The sequence below is a fragment of the Scardinius erythrophthalmus genome (genome assembly GCF_964197995.2).
Source record: "Scardinius erythrophthalmus genome assembly, chromosome: 11".
NCBI classification, from domain to species: Eukaryota; Metazoa; Chordata; class Actinopteri; order Cypriniformes; family Leuciscidae; genus Scardinius; species Scardinius erythrophthalmus.
Window position 1 is genome coordinate 12,891,296 of NC_138231.1, and position 21,152 is coordinate 12,912,447.

Here is a 21,152-nt window from a genome sequence, read left to right on the forward strand (position 1 = left end):
GCACCGCTTCTGTGCGTTGCTCAGGGGTCAGCACGTATTAGTCCAATCAGACAATACCGCCACAGTAGCGTACATCAACCGACAAGGTGGTCTGCGCTCCCGCCGTATGTCGCAACTCGCCTGCCACCTCCTCATATTGAGTCAGAAGCATCTGAGGTCGCTTCCAGCCATTTATATCCCGGGAGACCTGAACCGTGCAGCTGATATGTCTCGGTTTCGGCCTCTCGCTGGAGAATGGGGACTCCATCCCCAGTCGGTTCATCTGATTTGGGATCAGTTCGGGGACGCACAGGTAGATCTGTTTGCCTCCCACGACTCTTGCCACTGTGACCTGTTTTATTCTCTGACCGAGGGCACGCTCGGCACGGATGCACTGGCGCACAGCTGGCCGCGGGGCCTCCGCAAGTATGCGTTTTCCCCCAGTGAGCCTTCTTACGTAGACTTTGCGCAAGATCAGGGAGGACGAGGAGCAGGTAATTTTGGTTGCCCCGTATTGGCTCAACCGCACCTGGTTCCAAGAACTAGTACTCTTCGCGACAGCACCTCCCTGGCCAATTCCTCTGAGAAAGAACCTGCTTTCTCAGGGACGGGGCACCCTATGGCACCCTCGTCCCGATCTTTGAAACCTCCATGTGTGGTTCCTGGACGGGACGAGGCAGGTTTGAGTACCCTACCACCAGCGGTGGTGGCTACCATCACTTCCGCTAGACTAGAGCATCGTCCACGAGACATGCCTATGCGTTGAAGTGGAACCTCTTTGTCAACTGGTGTTCTTCTAAACTTAAAGAACCCACGAAAGGCCCGATCAGTGTCGTGCTTTCCTTCTTGCAAGAAGGGTTGGAGCGAAGGTTGTCTCCCTCCACCCTGAAAGTGTATGGTGCCGCTATTGCCACACATCATGATGCAGTTGATGGTAAGTGCATTGGAAAGCACGACCTGATCATCAGTTTCCTGAGAGGAGCGAGGAGACTGAATCCTCCTCGCCCTCCTCTCGTTCCCTCTTGGGACCTCTCTGTGGTTTTAACTGCTCTGCAGAGTGCTCCCTTTGAGCCTTTGCAATCAGTGGAGCTTAAGTTCCTGTCAATGAAGACAGTGCTCCTGGTTGCATTGGCCTCCATCAAGAGGGTAGGGGACCTGCAGGCATTTTCGGGTGACGAAGCGTGCCTGGAATTTGGACCGGCTAACTCTTACGTGATCCTGAGACCCCGGCCTGGATATGTGCCCAAGGTTCCCACCACACCCTTTCGAGACCAGGTGGTGAACCTGCAAGCGCTGCCCTTGGAGGATGCAGACCCAGCCTTGGCACTGCTCTGTCCAGTACGCACCCTCCATGCTTACGTAGACAGGATGCATTGTTTCAGGACTTCAGACCAGCTCTTTGTCTGTCATGGTGGGAAGCTGAAGGGAAAGGCTCTCTCCAAGCAAAGGTTGTCTCACTGGATAGTGGACGCCATTGCTTTGGCTTATCAGCAGCAAGGTCGACCATGCCCCCTTGATGTGACAGCCTGCTCCACCCGGAGTGTGGCATCCTCTTGGGCTCTAGCGCATGGCGCCTCGCTAACAGACACATGTAGATCTGCAGGCTGGGCGACACCTAACACGGCCTCTGGGCGACCCCCACGTGTGTAGTCCACTGTAAGCCTCTCTGAGCATGTGTCTTTCCCTCGGCAAGCTACCTTGCCACCCCTGGGTTTGAAATATTCCACCTGCAGCTGGACACCCCAGTGATTCTCAATATGCAGCCCCCTGGGGTCATGTGTATTCCAAGTCCCCCCCCTTCGGGCTGGGCATAATTGCATATTTCCACTGATATATGCTTCCTAGTGTTCCTTGGCATAATTCCAGCAGCCATTAAAAACTATCCCTTTCATGTTAATGTTGTTTTTTCATTGTTTACATGTTTAAATATTCTGAGAATGCATAGTTTTAGTTCTAATGTTTAATGTTTAAACTGTAATAAATGCATTAAAACTTTTTTTTTTGGCAGCCATTTTGTTTTTATTGTTTATGACAAAACAGTGATGTTTACAACTTGTTATACGGCAGAAATGGATTCAGCACCTAAAAATCATATAGAAACAACACTTGAAGTACTTTTCCTCAAAAATGCCTACTGCATCTTATCCAGGGCTATTTATCTATTTTGGGACCTGACTATTTGCTTACGGACCAGAATTCTAATTTTTGGGTGAACTAACCCTTTAAAGTGTGTTCAAAACCGATGTATGCACCGCAAGAGCGATTCAAAGCATTCCGAGCTTTATTTAAGGTGGGCTAATTATGACATGGCGTGAATGCAGCTATTTTCAGTGATATCTGTCGGGAATTTTTAATGTGTGGTATTCCACAAAATATGGATAATTTCGAGTGTAAGCTCTAGGGGGCAGCATTGACTCACAAAACAATCAAAAATCAAACCCTAAAGAATATATATTGGGACTAAAAATGATCACCTGTTGTTTTTGATTTTGAAAACCAGTCTGATTGATCCCAGATTGCTTCTGATCTTGCTTCTGAGATTGTTCCATACAACACAGATGTGTGCAAACAATCAATCTTAGCACAATACAGTGTGCAAGGTAAAAATATAAAGTGCTTTTCTCTCAGTAATCCCCAAAACAGAACAAGAAAACCTGATACGCTACAACCCACTGCTCTCATTTGTAACTGATTCACGTGCTCAATTCAAGTTTCACTGCTTTGCCTTTTATTTTATTTTTTTTCACAATGCTTCAAGGTTAATTCTAGGAGTTTTGATTCTGAAATAAACAATCAGTTCTCATCAGCAACATTTGTCCTAACGACTTGATTGAGATGTACTTGATGTCTGGAACGGCACCGTGGAAATGTCAATGATAAAAACCAACGCTAAACAAAATATTCCTCTTGTTTGATTAAACACAGATTTATCTAGTTCTGGCCTGTGTGGTGCATGACAGATGTTCACTGTTACTGATGGCTGATGAGCAGTTGAGTTGAGGTAAGTGAAAAGACCAGGGCCTGTAGCCTACTATAAGGCCATCTAAACTTCACTCTGTCTTCGGATTCTGGTGGAGAGGTTACGCCCCGAGCGGCCCGTCAAGCTCAGGTACTGCCTCAGTAGCTGACTCACGCGCTTCTGGTTGTTCCACTTGCGGGCAGATTTCCTTATCCCTATGAAGCCACCGTAGCGTTTCTGCAAAGGCCTTCCGGAGCTCACCAATTTCCGGAAACCGTGACGACCTTTCAAAAAACCTCCGAAACGCTTGGATATGCCCACGGCTGCCTCACCGCTCTTCTCTTCTCCTACGCCATCCTGGTCCTCCTCTGTCCCCGGGTCAAGGTCTGGGTCATATGAAATTCCGAGTTTCTCCTCCTCTGAAGGCTTTTGGCTGCGGAGTGCTTGCGCGGCGTGTCGAAACCGCTCCAAAGCCTCGGTATACTCGACACCATTGTCATTCTCTATGCTCACTGTGGCCAGAGGCTCCACTTCATCATCAGAGCGCTTTGATGTTTCCTCCTGCTGTAACGGTAGTGGAAGCTGGTTCAGACCCGCTGCTTGGTAACACAAATCCCAGGTCAATGCAGGAGAAGCCTGTGCCTCACATTCCAGGATACACACCTGCAAAATAGCAGAGATTTTATTTCTTTTTTTACATGACGTGAACATTTTTTCCTTTAAAACAGATAGATAAAATGGACAATTACTCATCAAAATTGCCACTGAACACAAATTTTAAGGTTGAAATGATTTCCCTCTTTATAATACAGTAAAAACAGGAACATTGTGAAATAATATTATTACAATTTAAGACAACTGTTTTCTATATGAATATTAAAATGTATTATTAAAATGTAATATTTATTAGATTATTTCTGTGATGGCACAGCTGAGTTTTCAGCATCATTGTCACATGATCCTTCAGAAATCATTCTAATATGCTGATTTGGTGCTCAAGAAACCTTTATTATTATCATCATCAATGTAGAACAGTTATGCTGCTTAATATTATAAAAACTATTTTTTTTTTGGTTTATATTTTGTCCCATTAAAATAACGGATAGAAGAATATAAAACATTTCGTAACATAAAATATGTTTTATCCTTTGAAGATGTATGATGTTTTTTTGAATTTGCCCTTTCTAATAAAAAATCTAAGTATAAAACATTCCTAGTGGCACAATGCTGCATGCAAACGGTCTTACCAGTGCAATGAGATGTGAAATGATATGTGGCATTGGTGCAAGAAATGATATGATAATTGAGTGACTAGAATGGGATAAAAATCTTTATTATGTATGCTCTAGACAAATGCAGGTTCTTTCCTCAAAATGTTCGTGTGATGTCCTCTCTAAAGACGATCATGAATAGCGTGAACCTGTTTTTTATTATCTCCCATTTACAGGGGAAAATAGATCATAAATGGTGTAGCGGCTTAAATTGTAGCAGCGGAGTGAAACTAGAAGTTGCATGCATGGAAAGTAATTGGCCATTGCGAATTAAATGTCGACGGCATCTGAAAAACAATCAGATAGAACATAAAAGACAATATATATATGGGGATAATAAAAACAGATTTAGCATGCACTGTATGTGAGTGTGAATATACTGTCTTCATCTGTTGATGAAATGTTAAAGTCTGACACCATTGTGGTGTCACAGAGGAAAACCATGCCCAAAGGGACGCATCTGGTCACAGAATGAGCGCCCCCCAGCAAGTGTCAATCTCTACCAAAACATCAGCAGCTGACAGCACCACAGCAGCCAATTATGGGCATGCATTACCCCAATCACCCCAGTCACAGCTGTTTGGTCTAGTCATTAGCAACTTCATTACAGCCACTATTGTGACAAAGACCAACTTTTAACAAAGTTGATTTGTATTACAGTTTTCTCATCCACTCCTGCTTTAAGATATCTTATTTGATTTATTACTTGTTTTATTACAAACACCACACACATATGTGCTTGCTGAGCATTCCATTTCAAAACCATGAACATTAACAGGGAGTTTGTACTTTTCTATTAGTAGACGGGGCACTTACCAATGTATTAAAAGCCTGATGTTCAGGTAGGATGAGTCCACAGGTTAAACAGTCCCCTTGGCAGTCGCTGTGACCCGAAGAGCACAAGCATAAGAGCATCAGGGTCCATAAAGGGGTCTTCATGACTTCTTCACGGAAAACACGCCGGATTAAACAAAAGCAAGAGTAGCCACTGGGAGCTCTGACGAAGGAAAGAGAAGAGGGGTGAGAGGTTTGACTGGTAATCATTTTCTGCATTAAACAACTGCTGTAAAGTCTTCTACAGATACTCTAAGCACTTTATAGTGACTAAGACAGCGTAGGTTCATCAAGTAACAGAGCAAAGTTGAAGTGGTCCCAAGAAAAACTCTTAAAAATGAATATGCAAAGCATTTGGGCTCAGGGATTGTAATTTAGTCATATTTGCCCCTTGGCTTCATTTTATGTCTCCAGTTCTAGCAGGGATTTTATTTCTTTTTTTACCAGGGGTCTGTGGAAGGTACTCCAGGGGCTCCTTGGAGATGATTGTTTCATGATATATATTAATATATGTATGTAATTCAATTTTTTGACATTTCTAACTACACTACCGTTGAAAAGTTTGAGGGGGAAAAAACTTGAATCCTGAAAAAGCTCAAATCCACAATCCAGCATTGATAATAATAGATATTAGAAATACAGGGTGGGCCATTTATATGGATACACCGTAATAACATGGGAATGGTTGGTGATATTAAAGTCCTGTTTGTGGCACATTAGTATATGTCATGGTCACCACCCATCTTGAGGAGTTTGCCCCCTCACATATAATAATGTGCCACAAACAGGACTTTAATATCACCAACCATTCCCATGTTATTACGGTGTAACCATATAAATGGCCCACCCTGTAGAATGATTTCTGAAGGATCATGTGACACTCAAGACTTGAGTCAAGACACATTTGTCATCACAGGAATAAATTACATTTAAAAATATATTGAAATAGAAAATATTTCTCAAAATTACTGTTTTACTGTATTTTTTGATAAAAACTTTCTTGTATTATCACACATTTTCTAAATACATGAATGATCATTTGCTAAATTTGATCTAATGGGGTAATATTCTTAATGAAGGCAATTATGAAGTGTGAGGCTTCCAATCAATTTCCGGGATATGTAAAGTTTGAAAGGTCTAGTTTACAAGGACGCTCCCGTGCACATCCAAAGCCAATTTGACCTATAGCTAATCAGCTTTTCAATTTTTTTTTCACCCTTGTCAATCAGCTAAACGAATTCCTGCTAATCCCAGATATTAGAACTGATAATCTGGCACTTTAAAGATAAACCCAGAAATGGGTCCATTTTTCCCAGAAGTCAAACTCATGTCCCTCTGGAGATAAGATCAAGACACGACAATCACAATGAAGACCAAAGTCTCAATCAAACCTATTTGCAAAATTCACACATGAAAGTATAATGATGTGGATCACCACCACCACTGAAACATGTCAAAATTCGCAAGCCACCATCTGTTTTTTTCCCCACACATACTGAAGTTCATTAAGGAAACTCATCATAGGCCCTAATTAATGTCTGAATTAGCGTGTGTGGCATAATGAGAAGGAAATGAGTGCGGGAGAGAAAGAGCGGGAATGCAGTTCCCATCAAACTCTGACTCACACACTGCGCCAGCACACATTAGTCACGACCGCATTAGGAGAGAAACGCACACATGCGCGCACCTCTAAAAGCTTTCTTTGATGAAAGCCAACAAAACATTTTCGGCGGAGCAGTGATGAAAAGTTGACAATAAAAGCATCTTGAGATGTCTCTGCTCAATGAGTATGTATAATTACAGCCCCTCGTGTGGACATGGGAATCCAATGCACTCTGAAGGAAGGACTATCAAAAAACACTACACAACAAAAAGTTTTCCAACCAATTAAATCCCTTGCATCATTAATACAGTTCAATTTAGAGAGTGATTTGATGGAACTTTTTTATGATCATCCCCTGCTATAATATCCAATTAAAAGTGTTTGGAGGAGATAATGGAAATATGGAAACAGCTGGAGGGAAAGTGCAAAGGCATCAACCCTAGCAACTTATCATCTGCAATACTAATTCGGTGCCTGTATTCCCAGTGAAAAATAAATACACCAAAATGCATTTGACACTCTACAATTGTACTTTTGGTATACTAAATTGATATACTTAAAATCTACTTAATTGGAATCTACTAAATTGGAACAACTAAATGCACTTTAGTTATCCAGAAATTAGGTCCAACTAAACATATACTTAAGTATGATTGTGCTAAAATGGCACTATTGCAAATATACTTTAATATCTTGCATTTAAAGACTGATATTATACAGAGATCATACTATCCTAATAGTGATATTAAAATGCATTTTAGGTTTAATATTATGAAATGTGCATTGTGCATGAAGAAATATATTCCAAATAAAGTTTAATTATAATATTTATATCAGTAAGTCTCAAGCAATATGTCAGTCAATAGGCCCCTATGTTAATGGATTTGTAGTAATGTTTTTTAAATACATTTTGGCATTCACTGGGGTTATTTTGCTGAGAAATAGAAGAGTCCTGTTTGACCTAAGGTACCTATTGACCCCAGTTTCATAGAAGAGATAGAAGTCGTCGTTTCAAACCTGTATGACTTTATTTCTTCTGTGGAACACAAAAGAAGATAATATAAAGGAAAGTTAGTGTTGTTTGGACCCCATTGATTTTCACTGTACTGACAAAGAAGGTTTGGAACGATATGAAGTTGAGTAAATGATGACAGAAATTTTATTTTTGGGTCAACTGTGTGTCAGCTGCACGCGGTGATACATTTCCTCATAGGGAAGGTGCTCTGTCCACAGTCTTTGACTAATCTAAGGGAATGCGACTAATCTGATTTGATCAGTCTGCTCGCTCGCTCTCTCTCTCCTACAGCCACCTGATCGTATCACCTCCACGGTAAACACCAAACCCCATTCTCATTCTGTCCCCGCGCTTTGGCTGAAACACAACTGCTTCGAGTCACCACCAGATTCTGAAAATCAAGTCTGCTGCTTTTCTTCTGCTTTGAGTTTTTCCCGTTTCTATTTTTGTAGGTCAACTGTGTCATGACATTTCTAGAATCAGCAAATAGGCTAACAATTACTTTTGTTTGTTTGTTCCACAGCAGATGGAAGGAAGAACGTGACCTCTTTCTCATTTCTCATCCACATTAATACCATCCGCTGAATGCACTTCATCTCGGATTTATTACACAGTAAATGATAGCTCACCTGTTTGCTACATCTATAGCAATTTTTTTTTGTCCTTCGCAATAGCATCCTATCAAAATAATCTAGGTTCTCTTCTTTGTCATTACCATTTCCAATGAGGAATGGGGGGATTCGCATGGTTACTTTAATTGAGAGCACAACGATAGCCAGAGGGCTCAGAGTCTGCAGTCCCGTTGCAGATGATCACGGTTCCCCTCCACACACACTGCCTCTTCACTGGCAGAACAGTAGCAATCATTGCATTATCCTCCCCGTGGCCATGACAATGAGCATAAAGAGAAGGGGGAGGGAGTGAAAAGTTTCTTTCTTTATTTATTTTTGAGGAACTATTTGCATGATATTTCAATTGCGAGGAGAAAATGCAATAAATGCCACTGTCATCACCTTTCAAATCAAAAGCAAAGGTGAAAGTAAATGCAAACATCAGACATACATCAGACGGTTTGACTCATGGAAAGTCACAATTCCTTCACAGGGTTTGCAATTTCAATGTAAAAAGGCATCAGAAGCAGTTATGATAATGATGCTCACATGAGCTGTGGAGGTGTATAAAATTCTAAATTCTATAAAAAACTATGGCATTTAGTCAACAGTCTTAGAGTCCGAGTTAAGGAGCAGCTGAGAATGGGATAAAATACATTCAATTAAGTCTCACAGTTATGCATAATTACAAACGGCGTGGTTATGGCAGCTTCAACCTTTTTTATCTAAGCGATCCCTCGATTCTGTGCAGCTCACAATTTTTATTGCAATTAATATTAAATATGTTGCTCAATCTTAAAAGTTGACAGCTTCTGTAAATCCAGTGAGGGCATTCATTGATTAAATAGATTTTATCTTGCCAATATAAGAGAGTACAACTTTAATTGATAGATGTACGTAATTATGCATGCAATGCTTCTGGTCTAATGGATTTTAGGGTAAAAATCAATTTAACATGGCTCAGGTAATTAGGAAAACTAGTCTCCCTAATGTAGTGCAACGTTTTAAAATAATTACATGAAATTAGACAAGCAGCTTTCATGTTTCAGTTCAGAGGATTGGTGCATGCATTTATTATGGGATGCATAATCTGTGCAATTTGGAAGATTTATTTAGATGCGTCTTGAATTTGCCTTAGTCCTCAGATGCATTGGTTTGAAAGATATTGCAGATATTGGTTTAAAATATACTGTATGTCCACTTTTTAATGACATTCATGAATGCATGAAGATATTTTGCAGGCCTTAAAGAGAGAGTGCTTCTTACAGAGAATTTGCAAATTATGAATATAATAATAAAGGACAAATGAAGTTTAAAAAGTTGACTAAAATTATGTTTATATATAATTATAATCAATACATACATAGTTATATTCCTTAATTTGGGTAAAAATAACATTTAAAAATGATCTCAAATTCAGTTGTATCTAGCTTAATCTATCTTCATTTACATAATTTCAAATAATGATTCAACTATCATTATCTTTTGTATTGTTAAATATGATATATTGTTTATAAAACACAAAATTTAATAAAGAAAATTAACCATAATTAAAAATGAACAAAATTTTGTTAAATAAAATCATCACAGATAATTATGTATAACAGTTCATATTTGTGCCTTGCCTTCACAAAGAATACTTTGCATCATGCATTATATATATATATAATAAAATATATATATGACCCCACACAAACATATTTACATTTATCAATTATTTATTCCAGTCTTTTTTATTATTGATGTTATTTACTAGTATAAATTAAATGTTGTCTTAGAAGCTGAAAATATTAAATGAACAGCGCACTTGTTGCTATTCTGCGCAGGCTGAAATTTCAGTAAAAAATTGGAATGAAAAATAAGCACTAAATACTCTAGTTGATTAAAGGGAGTCTCAGTGGACACATTGTTATAGGTTTAGTTTAATTACAGCTGTAAAAACAGCTGTCTCAGAATTGCTGCTCTTTCCCTCTTCACTGGCAAACCCAGCGCAGACACTCAAGTGTCTGTGATCAGAGCTTTGTATGGAATGCATTTGTTAAGTACTGTTGTCTAGTGTTATATCAATTGTAAGCGGACTTAAAATTTGTGAGAGAGCCTAACACTACACCTCCAAAAAGAGCATTTTTATATTCTATTTTTACAATAAATCCATCCTTTGGAAAAGTGGCTTATTAACCCAAAATTTGTTTAAAAGAATAAATAAAAAGAAAGACAGATATCTGCAAATGAAAAACTTAACAAAAAGTTTACAAGCAACAGCAAGAAATTCCAGCCACGTACTAGGTTAATGCCGGTTAATTGGTAACCATGAAGATGATTAATGAGGAAAAGCCATGAGTAATGGAAAAAAATATTATTTAAAGAGCAGCATTTAATATTAGCTCATTCGCACCCCCATAAGAAAAATATTGACTGTGAATGCAATTGCAGTCATTATAGCTTCAACAAATATTAACATAAATAGACAAGCAATCAAAAAAAAAATGTGAGTAATCACAAAATACTTGTCACATCAGGAAAAAAAGAACCAAATGACCCAATAAAACAGGTATAATCTGCATTCTTTCACTGTGGAATTAGAATCAATACAAAAATACAGGCATCACCATGACACCTTGTTTTACCTGCCGTCTGCGATAAGGGGTTGTTGTCAGTCTCTCTCTCACTTTCAGTCTTGAGGTGTGGTGGTTATGTCCAATCTTCAGCTTCTTGGTTTGTTCAACTGCTTGCCTGCTCCCTTTCTCTCCCCTCTTATAACGACACACCCCTTCCACTGGTTCAGCCCCCCCAGTGTCGGTGGATGGGGCTACACCATGGCAGGGTATTACGCACAACCTGGACAGACATACAACCCTTAGTCAAGGCTGACGTATAGACCAACGTCACCTCTTTCTCCATCCCAAAAGATAGGACCTGGGCTAAAAATATGCATCATTCAAATTGTACATCCATTCAAAAAATCATTGGTTTTATCTATTGACTGTATATGTCCAAACATAGTTCCCATCAATTAACTGATGATAAGAAACATAGATAATGTTCCTTTAACAAGATAAGCGCTAACTTGGGAGTGAGAATTGCAAATTAAGCCTGAGACGCAATTTGAGCGGTGCATACAAGAGAAAAACAAAATCTCCCAGAGGCAAAGGGAAGTCTCGGTGGACGCTGACACTTCACATCCACTCCAAAAGGAAAGACGGGATTGTACCAGTAAGAATGAGAAGACAAAAAGGAAAGCAATGTTTAAAAGAGTAATGAATAATACAACTATAAAATTAACTTGATTTTATACAGCATTTAAATAAAATGTATTTGTTTTTAATATATCAGCCTAAAAACATACTTTATTGGTTCCTTGCAAGTTGCTATTTGAAATACAATTGTTCTGAATTGGCCACAACCCACGGGAAGTTGACTTGAAATTTAAAAAGGAATGAGAGGAAGAAGAATTTACTGAACTGCAATTCAGAGAATTTCAACACAGATTTTTCTTCCACTTTGGTCCGCAAAAGCTAATTTATTAAATATGATGTAATTAGCCATATGAAGTCAATATTCAAAGTCTTTCTTGACAAATATTCCTTTTCTAGTTAAATATCTAATTTTCTACACTGTGAAAAATCTCAACTGATATGTATATTATTAGTAGGATTTTTTGAGTTTTACTTACTCCTAAAAGTTAAGATAACTTTTTATTTTTTAATTATTATTTAATTAATTCAAATTGGAAAAAATCAATTGGATAAACACACTAAATTAAGTTAAGTTTAGAAGATTTTTTTTTACGGTGTACTTGTCACGTAGGTGGTCAGGAAGAGGACGAGGGGAGGCACAAAGGATCCACTGTTAACTTTAATATACTAAACAAAGCAAAAAATACAATGAAGACAAATACTAGTAACAGTGTGAGCAAACACAAACAACACCAGTCAAAAAACAAACTCAACTGAGGCAATATATAAAGCAAACTCAATGAACAAAACAAGGATCAGGTGTGTGAAATCAATGAAACAATAAGTAACCATGACGACGACAAACGAAAACATACTTAGCAACCATGACAACAGAAGGAAACACAAGAAATAATGTGATACAAACTAAAAATCCACGAAAAAAAAAGAAAAAACTGAAACAAGAATGTGACAGTACTACATTGCATTAAAATTCTAATTTGAGTTTGCTAAAATCAATTCACATTCAAATCCAGGTAGACCAGCAAAAAACAGCTTGGATCTGGTCTTTCCAGCAAGGTTGTCGTGATCTTACATAATGAGCATATATAAGCAAGCAAAGCCATCAAAAAACACACGAAATCCAAAAAAGCATCGGGGAAAATTGAAATACTGTAACATTGCGTTCTAGCTGATAATTACTTGAATGAGCACAGTATAATTGTAAGTGGTTCAGCATTAGAAAAAGCCTGTTGAAAAATAAACTAATTTGGGAAAGACCAGTAGCTAATATAGGTCTGGATAAGAGCACACTTTAAGTAACAATAGCGTGCTTTGATCTTCCTAATCATGTAATTTCCGAGGCTGTTAAATAACATGGATTAGATGCAAAAATAAACACAAATCCTGATTTGTAATTAATCTCTAAATGCACATAGTGATTATAAAAAGCATGTGTCATGCATTTGTGCCACTGATGAAATGAACCAATAAGCATCACAATTATTAATTTGATGTGTCCAGTACTCAGTCTTTCCTAAATAATAGACAACCAAAATAATCCACCACCTGAGTCCCTGTCCCATGCATTTGCATACTGTTTCATGCAGTAAGTCTGGAATGAGATATTATACACAGACAAACAGAAATGCGCCCTGCCGCTACAGGGGAACTCATCAGATTCTGTGCCATATCATATTACAGCAGTGGGTGAATCACGGAACCAGCACCTGAACGCATTGTGGTGAGATACCACCTCAGAGTAAGATTGAAGTCAGTTTACGCAAGATATGCAATTATACGAGTAGGCTTATTCACCTCTGTGACGCAGAATGATTGGGGGGCCTCAATGTTGTTTCATTCCCTTCATCATTCCAGGGCAAAGTTTTATTGTTATATGAGGCGATGAAGAGCACTGAGGCTTGTCCGTCCCTGTGAGACACTACTATGTTTTATGGGAAGCCCTAGGCAATCATTTTCAATGATGACTATTAATTCTAGACAATTGATTTAAACAGAATGACCCAAAGACATGATTCAATAATTATAAAATATGGGAAACATAAAGCCAGTGGGTGAGAGAGATTGAGGCTATAGAATTTTCTCAAGGCTGTAGAAAATCAACACAAAAAATAATCTGAAAGGACTAGATAACATATGGCACTGAGCCGGAATATATCTCAGGACACTGACTGGATGAGGAACGAGAAATTCTTTGGTTATTGGTTAGACATAATGTAGGTGCTGCTATAGTTAGCAGAGAAGTAAAAGAAGAAAATAATTGGATGGGTATTTTCTGTAATGTGAGAATGGGAGTGACAGCCTGTTCAGACAGTGAGGGCAGGGGATGGTCTTGTGTTATCATAGAGGTTTCCTTATCTGTGTCTGACATTTTGGTAACTTTAGGCAGGCATTAAAGGGCCACCTTGTGTCAGGGATTTTTAACACATTTTAAAAGTTGGAAGGACTTAGATTCTTATGGGGGATTTTAGTGCTCTTAACACAAAATAGCTATAGAATTACTGTTTAATCCCATTTTTAAAGTTGGATAATCCTTGATTCTGATAGGGCATATATAGGGGAGACCATGAGGTGTCAAAGAAAGAAAGAAAGATAGAAAGATTGAAAGAATATTTCTTCTGTTATTACCCTTGCAAAAACAGCAACAATGTAAAAGGAAATGTACTGACATGTCAAATAACTGTTATGACCAACAAATTGTATAAATGTACAACATTTAAAACACATGTGACAACTTGACCCGACATTATTTATTATTAGTATACTACTACTCTTGATCTAACTGCATGTCAACCTACCTTCATGTAGCTGCGTCTTGTCTGAATGAATGCGTGGTTTTGTTGTGCTTACAAACAAGAGATAAAAAAATATGATTATATTGAATTTTACGTTTAGAAAATTTAATTCACAATATATAGGCTATCATTTTTCCAAACTATATAATTTAATGGGTTTTAAACAGATTAGTGTAGTAGGTCTACTGGGCTTGCGTTGTTATTATTATCAAACCAAATTACACGCAAAACCTGACAAAACTAATAATCAATAATGTTACAAAACTATTAATTACGTTTCTTGATTTCCAAACACTAATAAAGGCCTTTAAAAGATTGTTATCAAGGCGAGCGCATTGTTAAAGAGAGTTTCATTGGTCACTTTTGAAATGGGTGTTGACGTTCTAGTATCTTATTGGTGAACGTGGTCATGTGAAACGGCATTGACCAATAGAAACGCAGAACACCACCAGACGCGCGAAGATCTAAAAAAAAATACGGAAGTTTTATTACGGAAATGAGGTGCTGTTTACGTTTGAGTTGTATTATGAGTGTTTTCAGGTGGGACACTGACAAGACGTTTTTACATGTGGATAAAAAACAAACAAACAAAAAAACGTTTGAATAACTACATTTGACGCGATTTAATCGGTAAGTTTATTCACATTATTGACTAAAAGCAATAGGAGTGGAAATGCTTAAGTAGTGCAATAATTTGATGGCGTCCATTTCTCTGTTATTTTAAAGCAAGATAAATGTTTATATAGTAAAGACAGTTAATTTGATTAATATGAACTGTGTTAATATGAACTGTAAAAACAATTGTGTTGTCTAGTTAAAGGACTTTGTTTACACACACGCACACATATAACATTCTACAAATATTTTCTTTCAAAAATTATATATATAACGTTAACGTTATATTTTGAAAATATATTTTCAAAAATGTTTTTTTTTTCAATCTGTTTAATAAATAAATGAATAAATAAATATATATATATTTATATATATAAGTTATATATTAAACAGATTGGGGAAAAAACATTTTTGAAAATATATTTTATTCATATGCTATGCTATGTCTGTAGTGGCCTACACCACGAAGCAGGTTTAAGTGGATAGCCAGGTATGTTTCAGTTTAGTTTGCGTCAATCCTGGGTTTTTAAGCACCATGAAAGTGGTGAGGCTTTTAGCAGTGTTTATCTCCATAGTACCTAATGCTCCACCGCTAGGTTGGAGGTTATGTTCCAGAACCCGAAATTGGACCAATCAGCTGTGAGCAAAGTGACACACGTCTGATGCAATAAAGCGACTCCACCTGTTCCTAAATTAAAGGTCACTACATAGTGAAAGACTTTTAAAGACAAAAAATCTCTGACTTTTAGCAATGCTTATTTATAGTAATAATTTTGTATGATTTAGATATTATTTATGCAATTATACCCTTAATCCATTACACGTGTACAATTTTAGTTTAGCAGTTATTATTAAACACTTAGTTTAAATGAATATAATATATAAAGGTAATATAAAAAAAAAACTTTAGAATCAAAAGATAAAACTATAAAAATGACTACATGTGAGCTTAAATGTTCAATTCTCTCTATACCTATCAAGCATACAACATCACAACTATTACTTGCACTTACTTAACTATTATACTTATTACTATTATTTTTTTCAATCTCGTAATATTCTGCAGAAGAGAGAAGTGAATAGCAGTTTCCTAAACTCCTGAACTCAGGATCAAAGCCTGAGTTGACAGAGGAAGTTGATGATCAGCATAATGGTGCCAACAAAACCTGATTGGATTGGTTTACCAGTAGTTTTGTTAACTCTAAACTAATCCCGCATCTCTGAGTTTGTGTAACTACCTTCATGGTATGGGCTCCAGGACTCAGTTGTTTAAAAAATAATAAGACATGAAACGACATGTATATGGAAGCTTGTTTCCGCCACAAAATAAAAAAAATTAAATGATAATTGCGACTTTTTATTTCACAATTGCGAGTTTACATCTCGCAATCCTGACTTTATTTCTCAGAATTGCGAGATGTAAAGTCAGAATTGCGTGAAATAAAGTCGCAATTGCATGTTATAAAGTCAGAATTGCGAGATATAAAGTCGCAATTGCGTGTTATAGCCTAAAGTCAGAATTCTGACTTTTTTTCTCGCAATTGCGACTTTATATCACGCAATTCTGACTTTATAACACGCAATTGCGAGTTTATATCTCGCAATTCTGACATATTTTCTCAGAATTGTGAGATATAAACTCACAATTGTGAGATATAAAGTCCAATTCTAAGGACGGACTTTTTTTTTTTTTTTTTTTTTTTAAACCTCAGAATAGTTTATCTCACAATTCTGACTTTATAACACGCAATTGCAAATTTATATCATGCAATTCTGACTTTATATTTCCCAATTGCGTATTATAAAGTCAGAATTGCGTGATATAAAGTCGCATTTGCGAGAAAAAAGTCAGAATTCGGACTTTATAAGACGCAATTGCGACTTTATTTCACGCAATTCTGACTTTATATCACGCAATTCTGACTTTATATCTCGCAATTCTGACTTTATAACACGCAACTGCGACTTTATTTCACGCAATTCTGACTTTATATCTCGAAATTCTGAGAAATAAAGTCAGAATTGCGAGATGTAAACTCGCAATTGTGAGATAAAAAGTCGCAATTAGGCTATCTCTTAAAATGTTTTATTCTGTGGCGGAAACAAGCTTCCATACATATAGGCCAAAACAATGGGATTTTTTTTTTTTTCGCCAATCTTTTTTTAGGTTTTAGGATTTTTAACCAAACTTTGTTAAAAGATGATTCTCAACTATGTTATGAAAGATATAATGGAATGAATTGAAATTCCATTTTACTTTATGCAATATGTGGGTAAAATAGCCATAAATCGGTATTCCCATTCAATATAATATTTTCAATATATATTTAATTATAATTTGCATACTTTTTGTAGTTAATGTTACTAATTTTACAGTTTTTTCCCCCCTTGTAATATTAGAACAATGGAATAAAACACTCAACACCTGAGAACACCAGCGAATCTTGCATATGATTCAGTGAACAACAAAGGCTGCTGGGATGGATGATATCTACACTTTGCAACAAGAAGTGGGACGAGGCAGCTATGGAGTGGTCTTCAAGGGACACGTGACAGAGACTGGCTGGTGGGGCGATAGGGGTGACACAGTCGCCATTAAACGTCTACCATGCTGTAGCCCTGAGAGTATAGAGCTGTATTTGCAGGAGCTCTGGGCTATGAGAATCACTGCACAGAACCACCCCAATGTCATTTCTCTATACAACTGCCTTCTAGAGACTGGACCTAGAACACTGCAGCCCCTAAGATCAAGGAGGCTGCCTTTGGATTTGGTGGAGAGTGTTCTCAAAGGGAGAGTGGTGGACGAAGACTCAAAAACCCAAATGAGGAATCCTTCCAGGTCAAAGCGGAGACTGATGTCCACAGAGGAGGTTCCCAGGCGCTGCTTTGCCTTTTGGTTGGTGATGGAGTACTGCGACGGAGGGGATTTAAACCAGTACATTCTGTCCAGGCCGCCGGATGCTGAGTGCAACCATGCAGTGCTTGAGCAGCTCAGCAGTGCCATTACGTTCCTGCACGGCTGTGGAGTAGTGCACCGTGATATAAAGCCAGATAATGTTCTTGTCCGTCTTACTAAAGCAGGACCGGTCATGAAGGTACAAATATGATGCAGTCTAAAATAATATACGTTGTTATATCAGCCTATAAGCATCGACTTCTAACAATGATATTGGTTAAAATGCTCAATGCTCATGGCTTATGGAATATTTGGAGTCAAACTAAGTGCAATTGTCATGGGCCCGATTTGCATTTTTTCCATGCTTTCATCTTGCTTTTGAAATAGCCTACACTGCTAATGGAGCCACATTGTCTTTTTTCTACCGCCTTCCCTTCAAACATTTTTTTATTAGTCTGTAGGCATGAAAATTGCTCCACTTATAGCTGGACTGTAATAATAACAAAGCAATACAAAAGTACTTTTGGACTTGTATTTGCGTGCTAGACATAGACAAAGGCTCTGGTGTTGCCCTACAATATAAAAACTATTCACAATAGTGCCCGGAGAACATAGATAAGAAAACGACACTTTATGATGTAAATCATTTGGAATATTGTTGTCCCCCCCCCCCCCCCACAAATGACTTTTATGTAAAGTCACAAATTGAACCTGACCATTTTTAAGCCTTTTCTGTTAATCAATACCAAAGACTGGGTATGTCAGCTTCAATGCAAAAAGGTCTAGCGAAACAATCAGCTTACAGATAAAGTTAGAAATGGATTGTCTTAAAATCCATTCTTCTAAAGTTTCAAATAATGAGTTTTTTACGTTTCATTGCATGTAGAGACAATCAATGTAGTGTGCTTTGAAGCGACTGATCCATTTTGCCCTAGGTGCAGTCAAATATTAGGCATCGCACAATGTGGATAATAAGTTGCCTTGGGCTTTTCTAGAGTTTGAGTTGTCTATAGTTGTTAACAAAGTACTTGAACTTCTGTTTTTAACTATTTGAATGAGTGCTTTTGTAGTTGACAATATTTTCCATTGCAATATTTAGTAAATATTTACTGTAGTGAAGAATTTCAATAATATTAGACTATATTTTTACATTTTTCCTTATTCGGTGGAACTGTCCTATGCAGAGACGAAGAAATGATTTGAATAGATATAATTATTTAAAATAATTTATTTTTTAATATTATACTATTTAAATACTTTATTATACAAGTGTTTAAATGTATTTTAAACAACAATTTTAATGGTTGTTAAATTAATATAAATGTGTACATTAATATTAATAAAAAAAAAATACAATAACCCCAGGTCTGAAAGCTGGTTCTAGGTATTAACATGTTACCTCCCTCCTCATGTTTTACAGTTGGCAGACTTCGGCCTCAGTAAGATGGTGGACAATCCTACAGATGGCGTCCAGAATAGACTGGCTCTTTCCTCTACATGCGGCTCAGACTTCTATATGGCTCCAGAAGTTTGGGCAGGCCGGAGTTATACAGCCCAGGCTGACATCTTCTCTGTGGGTGTTCTTTTCTGGGCTGTGCTGGATAGAATCACTTTCCTAGAGGATGGCACCAATCAAGAACAACTGGGTGAGTCGAGCGAGGGAAAATACTTTGGCTCATTTAGCATTACCCATTTAATGTTTTTAAGGTCTTCGTCTTTACTTAATCAATCTGGATTCATGAGGCATGTATTTTTATGATTAAAATGAAATAGGAACTTGTAAATGAGGTGTTATGATGGCTGATTAAAATAAAACCCACCATCTTGTGATTGTCACAGCTACTTCACAGGAAATAAAAATAGGAACAGGAATAGAAATTCTCTCAGTTTTCAGAGCCTTGCGCTAGCATTGGCAGGCAGTGGCTATTTTGGTTACTCCTCTTACTACTTCCCTCATCCGGACCGCTTTATATTGGTGAGAAAGCTTTGTCGTTGAGTGCTTGATATAGTAGCCCATTAACTTAATGCGTAATAACTGAGATAATGTAAAGTGGTCTGAGGACGCAGGTTGTGGATGAAGTGCATAAGCTATTCAGGCAGTCCTCAGTAATTACTCGGACCCAGCGACTTTCTGTGCTGCTAGCAGGCATTCAAAAAGGTCAAATGTCGTAGCTTATTTATATAAGGGCAATTAACATCTTTCCACTCATTAACCTCTCTGTTGTGCTGGGTATGCCTTAAAGTTTTGTGAATACTAATGAATTTGTACTCGGCAAGTTGTGCTGGGAAAAAATGCATCTGTTTGTTATTGTTGCCGCTTTTTAGTGTTTAGTGCAACTATAATGAACAGGGCAAATTCAAATGCAGCGTTTGGGAGATCAAAGAAAACTCGAATGAAGGACCTGTTTCACAAAATGCTTGAAAACCGATTAAGCATAACAACGTTTCCTGTTTATCGTCGCTCTAGGTGCATATGTAATGCGAGGCCGCTGGCTCACCCCGTTAGGTGAAGCGCTGAGTCAGAATCCCGACCTGCAGTTGACCATCCCTATGAGGTCAAGACGTGCTCCACCACTGCCGCCACCTCTAAACCACACTATGTGCGAGCTACTGCTGGACATGCTAGATTCTGACCCTGACACCCGGCCCACTGCAGACCAGCTGGAGAAGAGGGTCCGGCGAGCCATAGAGCTGGGCTGAAATCAGAGCAGCATGCCAACAACCAGCCTACTTTGTACACTGAATAACTTGAAGATGGAGCCAATAAAAGTTATCGAACCGGCCAGTTGGAAATTGAGACTTAAAAAAATAGTTTTACGTGTTACTTGCCTTGCATTTTCATTTAGTGTGTATCTGTTACTATATGATGCTTTATGAATTATATGTATGGTGTATAGGGCTGCACAATATATTGAAACTTCACAACTGTTCAAATGTTCAATGATTTTAATACTTCAAAAAGTTGATATAACTATATACCTGTCATAAAGTTGGTGCTTTTTTAATCGTTTACATTGCTGAAAATAATTTTGATGGAATGCTACAGTAAACAATGTGAACAGCAGTCAGTTGTAGTAATGCTTTCTTTTCTCAGATAGAACTTAAAACGTGTTGGTTATATCATTTTCAGTTTTAATTTAATTTCACACACTTAAAACAGTATCATTGCATTTTTCTACAATATCAAGCAGCCCTATTAATATGACTGTTTTTGCTCTATTTTGTGGTGTTTTCATTGATTTAAGTGTTTTTTTATGTATTTATTTAAAGACTACTAAAGAATACAAAACGAGTGCAACAACAGTATTGTGTGAAGAACATCTTTTCCAAGCCCAAACATGGTTTATCTGTAGAAAACATAACAGCCTTCATGCTTGTAA

General features: G+C 37.7%; 2 protein-coding genes across 4 annotated transcripts; one reads left to right on the forward strand and one right to left on the reverse strand.

The window, feature by feature from the left end:
• Window positions 1-2,549: 2,549 nt before the first annotated feature.
• pnocb (prepronociceptin b) lies at window positions 2,550-14,595 on the reverse strand. 3 transcript variants are annotated; one of them, XM_081378356.1, is made up of 5 exons: window positions 14,537-14,595; window positions 14,265-14,311; window positions 10,900-11,110; window positions 5,026-5,206; window positions 2,550-3,601 (listed from the first exon to the last, which is right to left on the reverse strand). In XM_081378356.1, exons 4-5 carry the CDS (start codon window positions 5,146-5,148, stop codon window positions 3,023-3,025), a joined length of 702 nt encoding a protein of 233 aa, XP_081234482.1. In that variant the 5' UTR covers window positions 5,149-5,206; window positions 10,900-11,110; window positions 14,265-14,311; window positions 14,537-14,595; the 3' UTR covers window positions 2,550-3,022. The 3 variants fall into 3 exon arrangements, with proteins under 3 accessions (XP_081234482.1, XP_081234484.1, XP_081234483.1); XM_081378358.1 differs by lacking the exon at window positions 10,900-11,110 and having other exon boundaries at window positions 2,687-3,601; window positions 14,537-14,556; XM_081378357.1 differs by lacking the exons at window positions 14,265-14,311; window positions 14,537-14,595 and adding an exon at window positions 12,069-12,206 and having other exon boundaries at window positions 2,687-3,601.
• Window positions 14,596-14,682: 87 nt separating this feature from the next.
• Window positions 14,683-21,114, forward strand: LOC308698355 (serine/threonine-protein kinase pdik1l-B). The gene is made up of 4 exons (XM_081378359.1): window positions 14,683-14,891; window positions 17,277-17,971; window positions 19,193-19,418; window positions 20,240-21,114. Exons 2-4 carry the CDS (start codon window positions 17,357-17,359, stop codon window positions 20,470-20,472), a joined length of 1,074 nt encoding a protein of 357 aa, XP_081234485.1. The 5' UTR covers window positions 14,683-14,891; window positions 17,277-17,356; the 3' UTR covers window positions 20,473-21,114.
• Window positions 21,115-21,152: the final 38 nt, after the last annotated feature.

Excerpts from the sequence above, each read along its gene's own strand:
- pnocb (XM_081378356.1), bottom strand. The coding sequence starts at position 5,148 with ATGAAGACCCCTTTATGGACCCTGATGCTCTTATGCTTGTGCTCTTCG. Across the intron at positions 3,602-5,025 it reads ATCAGGCTTTTAATACATTG|GTGTGTATCCTGGAATGTGA; the intron begins GTAAGTGCCCCG and ends GCTATTTTGCAG.
- LOC308698355 (XM_081378359.1), top strand. The coding sequence starts at position 17,357 with ATGGATGATATCTACACTTTGCAACAAGAAGTGGGACGAGGCAGCTAT. Across the intron at positions 17,972-19,192 it reads AAGCAGGACCGGTCATGAAG|TTGGCAGACTTCGGCCTCAG; the intron begins GTACAAATATGA and ends CATGTTTTACAG. Across the intron at positions 19,419-20,239 it reads CACCAATCAAGAACAACTGG|GTGCATATGTAATGCGAGGC; the intron begins GTGAGTCGAGCG and ends TCGTCGCTCTAG.